Genomic DNA, 12,979 nt, shown 5'->3' on the forward strand with positions numbered 1-12,979 from the left:
TCAATTTTGCTATAGTTTACTATGTATGCCTTTTCCGGGAGCAAAAGTTGCAATTTGTCACATCAAAAAACAGAGGATATATGATTTGATATGTTTTAAGGTCACCACAGTGAAAGGTCCAAAGAAACTTCTAGATGTGACATTGTCAGATGTCATGAAGGTGCTCTGATATCAAATTGTCTATTTTTTCAGTGCATATGATTTAACAGAACTTACTAGTTTTCTGCGCATCACTATCAAGTACTGTTTGCTTATTTTTATAACTTGATTTACATTTCGTTTACTCTTGAAGAGGACCAAAGTGTATGACAAATTTGCCGCTTTTGCAGTCCCTGTGTCTGATCTTCTGTGTCCATATTTCAGCTTCTGGCACTTTTTGTTATCCTTTGAAAGTTTACATGATAAAGTTTATTCTCAGTTTCTAGACTGCAAAAGCTGGGTGAGCTGTCTCCTTTAATGATGGTTTGACCAAATGCCATTCATTTTCAATTTGTGAAGACATTATATAAATAAAAAACATATTATGAGCTACATGTCTCTCACTTTTAAATGCTTGACCTTGATATATGCCTGATTATTTGTAAGTGTATTTCCTTTTTCAAAGTCAGTTACCATCTTTGTTACTTCAGTTGTGAGTGAAAGAGATGAGCATGGACCTGAAAAGTGTTTGTATGTATACTTTTTAGGGCTCCTAACTAATGATTATTTTCATTATCTTTGAATGTGTTGATTATTTTCTTTATTCTCTTGATTAGTCGTGATGTCTATGAAATGTCAGAAAATGTGAGGTGAGAATGCCTGTCACAATTCCCCAGAATGTAAGACGAATATTTTATTCAGTATCAAAAGCCCTGCACACCAAGAGTGGGCAGAGCTTCTTTTTTTTTTTTTTTTTTTTTGAGCAAATTTGATGGAACAACATAACAAAATATTTGTGTGATGCACAAAAATTTATCGGCCCTATAATGGGAAAATTATATTATACATATATACAATACAGAGCCAAATTCTTTTCATTGACTTAGCAAGCGCAGCATCTAGTAGAAGAAGAATATCAAACAAGGCTGCACCTGGGTAGAGCCATACAATATAGACTAGTGAATCAAACATGTTTTTGTTGATGTCACGTGGACATTTTTACAGATTCAGAGGAAGACAACACGATTACAATTTACAGCAGCACAATTGCATTTTGCAACAAGGGTTCACCTTTGCTCACTACATCTAGGATAGACCGATTAGTGGCCTGGCCGCTTAATGGGGCCAATATTCATATTTTTCCATAATTTATATCTTTGTTTTTTGTGTCCACTTGCCGATAACAGAAATGAATTTAATATTTGACTCTAATGCAGCATTCTTTCTCTGTCTGTAGTCACCTCTCTGTGGTCTCACTCAATTACCTGTGTAAAAGAATATCTGATTGGTTACACGTTACAAGTAAAAGTATCAACACTGAATAATCTGAATTTGGGACGTAACCAGTAACTAAATTTATTACATAAATGTGGTGGAGAAAATGAAAATACTTAAGTAAAGTACCTCAAAATCGTACTTATGTAAGTACAGTCCTTGGATAAATTGTAGTTGGTTACAGTCCATCACTGGTTATTCTAAACTTTGACACTAGATTTATATTTTTTACTGCAAATGTAAATCGGATCCAAAAATCAGTGCTCAGTCTCCTTGATTACTTATAATCTGTATCCGTATCAGACCTGAAAAACGTTTGGTCAATACCTTCGTCGTAGCCTTTATAACCCTCAGGTGTGAATAAACTACAGGTTAGGAACTTCTTTTTAAAATACAAAAATGAGAAATTATGGGTTATCTTATCAGTATCAGCCATGACAGGCAGGTAATTACCAGTTATCAGTATCATCTGAAAAATAAATCCATAGTGCATCCCTAAAGTATTCCCAATCTGACAGTATACTCAGACAGACATATTAAAGATGCACTATATAGTTTTGGGGAAGCAATTTTAATCAAAAGGGAAGGATCTTCATTTTTTTAATGCATTAACAAACTAAATAAACAAACTGACCTTAAAGGACAATACAATTTCATACTGTTTCACTTTGTTTATATTTGGTGGACCCTGCCACCTTTCTAGCTTCAAACAGTGTTCTGGGGACATTATTTTCCTCTGACAACAGCTTTTTTATTCAGTTATGGAAAAAATAAATATTTCCGAGTTATAGCTTAAAGGATATGTATAGGACAGCCTACTAATAGAATGTATAGAAATGTAATAAATTCACTTAAATTCTATATTTAATGTGGCTATAATCAATATTTTCTATTTTAACAATGTATCCTACTGCTTGTATTTGAAAATCGTGATGAGCTCACAGATTTATCATTTGACTCTAGTCTTTGAGCTCTGTATATGACATAGGGGAATCGTGGAGTCTATCATTCCCTATGTCCTATACAGAGCTTTGAAGCATCTTTTATTTCATTAATTGGTTTGTTTTACGGCCTTTAATGTTTTTCTTCACAGTAACCAGGTGTTGTGAGCTACCTGTACGCTACCTGTCAGACGACAAATGGCTGAAGTTAGCAACCACTTGACATTGTGGAGTGTCAGATATTTCCCTCAGGATTTGGTGGAGACAACAACTGTTTTAACAAAGTTAAAATGAGAGTATATATTGGACTTACATGTGTCATTGGGCCGGAAGCATGACTCCAAGTGTTGCTCTGTATCTGCTGGATGTGTTTCCATAAGCAACGGTTTGCTAATGGCTAAATGGCTAAATTTAAGATTTAAACGGTTTAGTCAAAGAGCGGACACTTTCAAATACGCAGGTACTGAGATAAAGCATTGTAAACGTGACCACGGTTATCTTCTGAGACCATTTTGTGAGAGTTTTGCGGTCTTTGTTGCTCTCTAGCGTCCATTAATAAAACTTCACAAGCCTTTCTGCTCGAGGTTCTGGGGGAAGTTGCGTCACTGGGAGCAGCGCGAGCTGTCCGGATGTAGCCGACGTCACCACACATTTATTGTAAACATGGCGTCCGTGACAACAGGTGAGAGCATAAAGGCCCGGCTAGCCGACCTTACCACTCAGCAACGATTACACTATTTCGTAATTTCGCTGTATGTTAAATATAGCTGTCTATCGAGAATGCTGTTTAGAGCTTTTATAACCGGTTTTGTTTTGAATGGATGCGCAGAGATCGTCTTTTAATTCATGGATGTGCTAATGCTAATGCCGAATGCTAACTCAGCTAGCTAATTCATTGCTCCCGTGAATATGTGATTTGACTTTTATTGATTCAGACAGACTACAAGGGAGTACTGTGAACTGATTTGTTGGCTATTATAATCTTTGATGGCTATATAATCGTCTTATGCTAACATGAGCTAACCAGCACTCGATCTATATCGGATCTGAAAATCAGTTTCAAACCCAAATGACAATATTTGCAAAATCTAGATTCATGAGGTTATTTTTAAGAAAAGTGTTCGCCCGTCATTTGTGGTTCTCCCTTTGCTGAGGCGTCAAAGTGACAAACGAGATTTCAGCCACCGTGTGAGTTTCATCTCTGTAGCTATGAGTTCATCAGTCACAGTCACACCATGCTGGACATAGCCATTGTTCTGGCAGCTGTTGGGCACCCTTCACCCTGTATCTGTTACTGCAGCCACAAGACGTTTCATAATTGGTGTTATAAATAACCTCCAGCTGGCATTGGTCAGCATGTGTTAGACCTCAGCAGGCTGCTGTCTCTTCAGGTTTATGTCTCCCACTGGCTGTGGTGCCAGCAAGGTCTCTATCCCACTGTAGTCCACAGTATTACTGAGGATGATCATCTACAGTATAGCTTTACTTTAAACAGGACAGTTTACTGCTTAAAAGGGCTACAAATAGTATGGAATCCATTCATTGATTGGATGATCATCAGAAAAAAAATTCAAAATCTTGATAACGGCTCAGTGTCACAAGAGAGGACAACAGAGAGGACTTTGACTGGTTTCAGCCTCTTACATTTGACTTCTGCTTTTCACTGTTTATATCATTATGAATTAAATACTTCTGTGATCTGTATTTTGACAGTTATACATTAAGCAATGAATCGATTAATCTAATAAAATTGAAAGTTTAACCAAAAAGAAAATATTCATAGGTTACTAGCCATAAGAGTTTTTGTGTTTGATTAAATCAGTTGTAAAATTTCTGTGGTATGATTTCTAATGGTCTTTTATTTGTTTATACATTTTCTTCTTAAGCCACCTCAGAGTGGATTCAGTTTTTTAAGGATGCTGGGATCCCAGCTGGCCTGGCAGTCACTTATGCAGTCTCCTTTGTGGACAACAGGTAATCTAATGCCCCTTTTTCATAAGTTTTCTATAGCATGCAAAAGCCACATTGCATTGTGCTGTGATCTTGTGAATTTCCTATGCACCCTCACATCAGGCCGTACCTGAACTGAAACACAATTAATTGTCAGTCTTGGGAGCAGAGTGATGGCGGTCTCTTTCACCAACTGAGCTGTCTCACCGCGTGATAGGTTTCAGTCTTGAGAAGTTAATCATAAATACACAATATGTGATGATAAACAACCATATCATGATCTACATGTGAAAAACATAAGTTTGGACTGTGGCTCTCCTCAGAAACCAGATCAAGTTGGCAGCTGAGCGGTGTCCAAGAAGCCACAAACCAAAGTACATTCACCTAGAACAGTCGAAATGACAAGGGAGAAATTGTTTGGGAAAAATAAGAAATTGTGATCATTAAAGTTACTATTCAAATATAGATCATTTTCAATACAGTTAGCTGTAGTCCTCTATATTTGGGTTTCTTCAGTTGAGACTAACTAATATATCCATGCCACATGATCCTGTGGTTTGCCCGCTATGTGGTGGCTGGTGGGAATGGTGCCAAACAACCACACTAAGATCATCTGACAAGATTATCTCAGCCTGCATCCAAAAAAGCTCTGATGTAGTTTGCTTGTGGTGAGAACACAAAGCAGTACAACCACAGCATTTTGTGATAATGTGAAATCTTATGAACACAAAAATTAATTCAGTTTTTAGTATTCTGATAAGTGTGACCACTATCATGGAAATGATCACATTCCTAATTAAAGTTGTCGAGTGAATAATTTAGCTGTCTGTGTAACTTGTTTTTCTTTGATGTAGACCAAGGAAACATACAGAAGTGCATGCAGTATTTTCTGATTTTTCATGTCCCTGCAGAATCAGCAAGAACATGCTGATGGATCTCAGTAAAGACATCATGATGGACCTCGGCATCACCGTCATCGGTGACATCATTGCCATTCTTAAACATGCCAAGCAGGTCTACAGGCAGGTGAGAGGTTTGAGCTGGATGATGCATTTACAAACAAAATACCACTGAATCGTCTCCACTATCATTTTGAATGCATTCCTGGAGAGTGGATGTCTCTTAAAGTCACTGCTGTCTGGTCAGTGAATCACAGTCGACTGTGGGTTTATATAACCTCTGTATTATGTATTCCCTTTTCAGGACATGTGCAAAATGGCCACAGAAGCCATCTCCTCAGGACAGACCAGTGTTCAAGCTGAGCTCAGAAGAACTGCCAATACTCGTAAGTATCTACATCTGACTTTTCTACACCAAGTTCACAACAAAATGATCAGTGATTTATGATGCATTTTATCATTCATATCATTTATACTTTTTTCCTACTCATTTCACCTAACATTTGACATTGCTGAATTGTTATGAGACAACCATGTGACCTGTATATCAGCCCAGCCAGAAGTAATATGAACTTTTTTTTTTCAACCTTCATTTAACCAGGAACTCCCTTGAGTTTAATATCTCTTTTTTGAGGGAGACGTGCTGTACTTGATTTTGAGAAGAAGTCATCACATCTCTTGACAACATATGTGAGCTGTCAGCAGTGTGAAGCAAAAGGACTGTGCAGAATAAGAGAGAGATTTTCTGCCCTGTTTTTTTTGGCACATAGCATTAAAGGGACTTAAGCTGTACAAAATAATTTTACTAGCTGTATTTGTCATTGTGATGTCAGGCGGTCTAGGGCATAATAAAAGGTAATTGTTTCCATTTGGGCAAAAAGTAAATCGGCCTAATCTAGTGTTACCCGAATAAACTGCATCTCTTAGTTTGTTTGCCACTGTCCAGGTTTTACAAGACCTTCAGTTCTTCAAGACGTGTTCTCATGCATGCACTTTTAATTTTATCATGTCAAGAAATGCTTCGCACATTTCAGAATGTGACTGTGAAGCCCAGCTGTCCTCTGATCTCGTCTCGGAGACAGAACATGGAGAGTTCATGTAGGAAATGAGCCAAATCATGACTACTGTTCTCTTTCTCTCGTTTTTTCTTTTGCTCAGCTGCCACTCGTATGATTGCCAACGCTTTGAGCCATGACTCCCCGCCGGCCACTCCAGCCCGTCGACCTGACAACCGTCTGTCTGTCACTGTGTCCAACATGCAAGCAAACAAGAGTGGCAAAGCAGGTAGATATTATGGAAGACTCCTTTTACCCCTTCAGTCCTGTATTTCCTGTCCTTCTGGAGCCACGAGTCCTGTCTTCTTTTCTTTTCTTGTCTTTTTAGTTTTTTTTTCAACCTTTGTCTAATCCTCATGTACCCACCACTTTGTTTGTCAGTTGTAAGTCAGCCAGCGGATGAGGGGAACGGTTTGCCAGCAGTGAAGCGCCGACGTGTGACCGCTGAGATGGAAGGCAAGTACATCATCAACATGCCCAAAGGCACCACGCCTCGCACACGCCGCATCCTGGCCCAGCAGGCCAAGAAAGGTAGGCCTGACCCAGTGGCCATGCCGACAAACGCTCGAATAACGCTACTGCTCACCACAACTAATCAATACTCAAAGTTTTCATGGACTTCTTTCATAATAAAACTGAATAAGGAGACTGGTAAAGAGAGCCTGTTTGACCTTCATTCATTTCTGTCATGTTTTAATTTCTTGTCTTTACTAACACTTGCCACTGCACCTATAATTAATCCCTCTGTCAAAACGTGTTTCCTCCTTTCACTTTTACCTGATTGTAAAAACCTTTTATATAGCATGAATTCTTTAGTTGGTTCTGTCTCTGAAAAGAAGACCAGAAGTCAGTGTTTCAAAAATCTTGTAATATGGAAATGAAATGATCCTGTCATCAAATGTATATGTCTCCCAGAGCTGAAATTAGCAACCATAAAATAATCATTATCAAAACATCTAATCAAATTTAAAGTGAACAGCCGGTTAAAATAAACATAGCAGATGATAATGGCTTTGAAAGTCTGGAGATTGTTTGTTAGTTTAGGTCCCTTGAAAGTGCTTAAAAAGTGCTTGAATTTTACTCTTACAAAGCTGTACGGAGGCTGTAATCAGCTCATATTATTATTCATATTTATTCTGTGAAAGAAAAGCATTTTGAGCCCTAACTTTAACCTCTGTCAGTAATTACGATCATTAGGACCCTCAAGGTAATTATGTAAACAGAAACTCAAAACAAAGCTCTGTCACATGACAACCAGATTTAAAACTAGAACTTCTGGGTCAACATGTCAGCATCAAGGCCAAATTTCACAACATAGTGCATGTATGGATGTAATAGAAATGTTAGGAATAAAGATAATATTTACAGTAATAAAGTACAAATGCTCGTAAGTTCTTCAACTTTCACGAAGTTCATTTCATTCCATTAAAAGTTGTAAAACTAAAGATTTGGTACTTTAGATGTTACATTTTAGGTTTTTATGATTTAACCCTTTTTTCTGGTCAAATGTGGGCAACTTGCTCAATTGAAGCGGCTTGTGGAAATAAATCCTTTTTTTTTTTTTTACTCATGATCATGTCTTTATTTGTCTCAGGACTAATACAGTGAAATATTAAAATATAGAAATATTTTGATAAAGCTTTAACGCATCTTCAGTGTTTAAGTAAGATACTGTTGCACACTGCAGCCCTCTCAGCAGTGTTGTCTTAAAAACTATAGGTCAGCACAACAGTAGTGATTAAGTTTTCTTCCGGTTCTGGTATGGTCATGTGGAATTTTTTTTTATTATTTTGTAGCTGATTATTCTGTCAGTTGCTAATGAGCTATCAAAATGTAAACCAAACATAACACAGTAAAGCTGTCACAATAATTTCTGTTTAAAACATACTAATTGTCTTTTGTTCTACTTCAAAAGGTTTTAAACGCACCTCTGTGTTTGAAAGACTTGGGGCTGAATCAAAGGCAGACACAACAACAAGCAATAACAAGGTAAGACCTGTCAGTATTTTGTGATAGCTCTCATTATATTGTTCTGGATACAAGTTCTGTGCTCATGGTGCTCATGTTTGGCAGCCCACCGGTGTGTTCAGTCGTCTGGACAGAGGGGTGGAGGAGAGGCCTGGCAAAATGTCTGGAAACATGGATGTAGACGACGAGGACGACAGTGACGGAGAAGGATCGGTCCTCCAGTACGCTGGTGTCCTCAAGAGACCACCTCCCTCCCAGAAGAAGGAGCCAGCTGCAAAACCAGCCCCGACCACTCTGCGCCGCCTCGGAGGCAAATTCAAACTACCTCCTTCTGACACTCCCACCTCCTCGTCCTCCTCTAATGGCCTCCCCCCCGCCAAGATTAGTGTACTTCAGAGACTGGGCAAGCTCCCCGCCACACACCAGGGCAAGGCTGTTTCGCAAACACCTGCTGCCACACAGGACAACAGGGTGACCACCAGCACCAGGGCAAGAGCCCTGGAAAGACTGACCATAGCAAGCCCCAAGGTCAGTAGCAGCACCGGGGCTGGAGGAGCAGCAGCAGCGGCAGCAGCAGCAGCAGCAGCAGCAGGAGGAGGAGGAGAGCCTGTGGGGGCCCAGATGGACGTGAGGGCTGTCAGTGTTTTTAAGAGACTGGGCAACAAGAAAACCTAACGCAAAAAAGACTCTTTGTATACGTCCTTTATAGAATTTGTATCACCGCCTTTTTGCATTTATCAGGACTGCAGATTGGAGCCTGAGTGTATGGACTATTTTGACGCTATGTTGTGGCTTTAGGATTAGATAAAAAATATTGGGTTTTTTTTTTGTTTTTTGTTTTTTTACACTTGTCTTGCTGCCATTGGAATATCACCTTCGTTTAGTGTTCAAGCTTCTACTTTGAGGACTCAAAGTTCTCTACGTATCAACCGGAAAGTTATTTATCTTATCTCAGTCATATCTACCATTTATCATTTTCTTTAAAACATATATATTTAACTATATCTGTGAGCTTAAGGCATGAGCATGACCTCAAACTGGCTGCCTTCATGGCGGTTTTAATTTTACCCTGTAACTTCACATATAAGGATGCTGCTGCCTAAACTTCCCTTTTTAACAGAGTCCTCCCCCAGGATGATTATGTGGTAATTTTATTGATATTTGCCTGCAATTAAATTGTTTATCTCACAGAATATCTGATGTAAACGTACAGGTAGAAGTTTTGGAACACCTCAGGCAAGTTAAAAACACGGCAGTCGGACATCAGGCTAGCTATGAGGCGACGATTAAGTCTTTCTATTTCTTGTTACCTTCGCCACCTCAAAATTACCTCCTGTATCGTGTTTTGAAAGTAGGAAATGTGTAGAAGTGTTGATGAAAGGCTTCTTAATATCAGTGAGTGAACACAGAATGACCTCTTTGAACACTTGAATCATGGAAAAGCACCGCACCTCCTCCTATTCTTCTTCTGCGCTTGGCGGAGTAGAAGCTCACACCTCTGAACTAAAGACGACCATGTCAACTTTTCTATCATACTACGGGACATTTTCTATAGCCACCTACTTGAAGGCCGGATCAGTAGAATAATTGTTTATTTTCAAATGCAATGTATAGATTTGTTAGACTTGATTTCAGACGGCACAGAAACTGCTCTGCTGCATATTTTTCTATGTGGGCATTCTTGTATCCAGTATTCATGTAATGAAACTCAGAGATGCCATCAGACCTGGGGTCAGGGGGCCACTGTAGCTCTCAGTAGATAGTTCACCTTTATCCATCTTTAAGATTTCACACCAGAACTTTGTTACACTGTAAATATTTGAAGTTTAAAATCACATTGAGGAATTTCTATTGTTTTAAAGAACAAAGAAGAGCAAAAGACACCGTGAAATGTCATGTTTTTTTAAAAAAGATAATGAGGAAAAAAGTTCCTAACTTGGAGAAACTGTGCTTGGAAAATAATTAAAAGAGGTCCAAACGTGTTTACTGTTCTGTTTTTTCTCTCTGTGAAGGAGCGCATGTCACTGGCATAAACTGTACTATGCAAATCTTTCAAATGTCGACATGACAGCAAAGTCGATATTTATATTCCCCTGGGAGCATTTAGCTGATCATTTATCAATAAGCCCATTCAAGTCCCACTGCCCCCACAATTAGAGCTGTTGCTGCATAATGTTGGGTGGGCTGTCAGAGTTATGTTAATGATGTTCGTCAGAGGAAGCCTCTGTACAGCTGCAGCCGGGAACATTTGGCATCCAGATCTTAAGTATATGTTTAGAACTGCTAAAACATTTACATCTTTATACCGTCCTTGGACAAGTTATCTAAATAAGGGAGCATGTGGCCACTTAATACATACAGCCATAATTTTAGGCTGCATCAAACATCAGGTTTCCTTTAAATGTGGGGGGGCTGACTCATCGAAAGTCAGGGGGCCAAAATTACAATCTGTGCAGTGTAATCTATTAGTTTAATCCGGCCCTGGTTAAAGATATGATTAAATTTGAACATAATCCTTGAAAAATACAAACACACTCTGGAGTTTTAAACTATCACATCAGCTTAGTGATTGAATTTTACACTTGAAAAGCTGTATGAACGCTGTGTTAACCACTATCACTCCCTCAGTGGACAATAACAAGTGGAGGCTGGTTATAAACACATAATGAATGACAATATAGTAAAACACAGTTACACAGGATAAGTTATACTTGTTAACAAATGTTTTACGTTAATAAACACTTAAAATATCTTTGTACAGCTACATTACAGTGTTTTATATACAATGTATTAAATGTTTATATAGTTAAGTCAGTTTTGTTAACAATACTTAAAAGTAATACTTGGGTAAAAGTAAAGATGTTGTTTTAAAAAATTACTTTGGTAAAAGTGAAAGTCACCCATATGTGTCTCATAGTAAATGTACTTAAGTATTAAAAGGTAACAGTCAATACTGTTCGCACCGATCAACCACAACATTAAACCCACTGACAGGTGATGTGAGTAACATGGATCAGCTGGTTACAATCCAATGGTTTGCTGAAAATCCTTGGGTCCTGGCATTTATGTGGATGTGGATGCCTCTTGATGTGCACCACCCCTCCAAACACCACTGCAAACCAAGTACAACCCCCTCATGGCAAGGGCCCTCCCCAGTGGCAGCTGCTACACCACAAAAACTGCCCAGGAACGACTCGAGGGACATGACAAAGAACTCAAATTGTCGACCCGGCCTCCAAATTCTCCAGATCCAAAACTGATCCAGCATCTGTCGGATGTGCCTGAACAAATCTGATTCATGGAGGCCCCAGCTCCAACATACAGGACCCAAAGGATCCACTACAAACGTCCTGGTGCCAGACACTACAGGACACCCCCTGAGGTCTTATGACCACGCCTTGACAGGTCAGAGCGGTGCTGGCTGCACAAGAGTACAACTACTTGACAATCAATGGTTACTCACTGTTGGCCACAAATGTTGTACAACATGTATTTAGTGCCACTCGAGAATGTAGAATCATGTTTGTACTGATGGTGAATGTACAAAGCTTTTTATAATTATGGCTGATCTACAGTGTGATTAAGCCCAAGACAAGTTTCCCCATTGGGATGATTAAGTATTTCAAAATCAAGCAGGAAAACTAAAAAAAACTCTCTATTTACTCACTTTTCTTTAGTTGGCAGTGCTGCGTCTACACCACGCTGGTGCTAGTAATCGCTGATAATTTAAGGTGACAATATGCACGGTGAATATCTGTGTTGACCCTGGATGTGGACTCATCATTAGTCATCACAGCACTGAGAGAGCGGCGGCAGAGCTTTTGTCAGTTGTTAAGTTGTTCTCTAACACCTGCCATGGTGCAGATGTTTGCATGAGTCAGTGAGAGGAGAGCTGAGGTAACCTCATGTGAGGCTTTCCTCTGCGTGCAGATGAATCACACCTCACAGATGCAGCGTTAATTATGAATATGGAGGGAATGAGGGTACAACCTTGGAGAGATCTTACAGTCCTGCAGAGAAGAATGCATCATCTGTTTCGTGTGATTGGCTGCTGTATCAAAAATGAGTGTAATTGACACTGTGTCCCCTTGAGGTCGCCCTCTTCCTCCTCTTCCTCTGGTCCCTGCAGCCTCCTGCTGTCCGTCTCCATCTCCTTGAAAACCTTATCTGCTGAAGTCATCAGGCGCTCCAGATTGGCTGTAATGACCTAATATCCATAGAGGGGATGTGAAGTGAAGTGAATGCTGAATTAACCTGTAGCAGCTTGTTTTATTTCATGGCCACTTTCAAACCAATGGGAATGACGTAATCTGCAATCTTTTATAAGACTATAGATTAAATATTGTAAATACAGGAGGATTATGAGTGTTGATGCTGTACGTAGGGCGTACCCTTTGCCTTGTAGGCTATTAAATATGCAAATAAAATATTATTTATGGACCGATATGAGTATCATAATATAATTAATGCAAAATTGCAGTTAATCGATCATTTCTGGACATCTTCTCCACGTTTCTTCCTTTTTGTTTGTCATGTAAAAATCTGGACTGCAGCAACGCCTCACGACTTCTCTGTATTCCCCCACAATGCTTTGCGGCAGGGGGCTGTCGTGTGTGCGCTGTTCGTGGTGCTGAAGCTGCGCGTGCCTCGGAGGCTGCTACCATAGAGATCCACCCGAGCATCCTTCCGCGAGACGTAGCCTGCGCGAGGAAGCGAGTGTTTTTCTCGACGGCTGGGAGGAGATTCAGGATGT

At 39.5% G+C, this 12,979-nt stretch overlaps 1 protein-coding gene across 2 annotated transcripts; it reads left to right on the forward strand.

The window, feature by feature from the left end:
• Positions 1 to 2,996: 2,996 nt before the first annotated feature.
• c2h19orf47 (chromosome 2 C19orf47 homolog) lies at positions 2,997 to 10,208 on the forward strand. Of its 2 annotated transcripts, none has more exons than XM_073480284.1 (8): positions 2,997 to 3,036; positions 4,241 to 4,328; positions 5,216 to 5,330; positions 5,508 to 5,589; positions 6,362 to 6,487; positions 6,640 to 6,789; positions 8,174 to 8,247; positions 8,332 to 10,208. In XM_073480284.1, exons 1-8 carry the CDS (start codon positions 3,018 to 3,020, stop codon positions 8,899 to 8,901), a joined length of 1,224 nt encoding a protein of 407 aa, XP_073336385.1. In that variant the 5' UTR covers positions 2,997 to 3,017; the 3' UTR covers positions 8,902 to 10,208. The 2 variants fall into 2 exon arrangements, with proteins under 2 accessions (XP_073336385.1, XP_073336392.1); XM_073480291.1 differs by having other exon boundaries at positions 6,640 to 6,714.
• The last annotated feature ends 2,771 nt before the right edge of the window (positions 10,209 to 12,979 follow it).

This window comes from Pagrus major, chromosome 2 (genome assembly GCF_040436345.1).
Source record: "Pagrus major chromosome 2, Pma_NU_1.0".
NCBI lineage: Eukaryota > Metazoa > Chordata > Actinopteri > Spariformes > Sparidae > Pagrus > Pagrus major.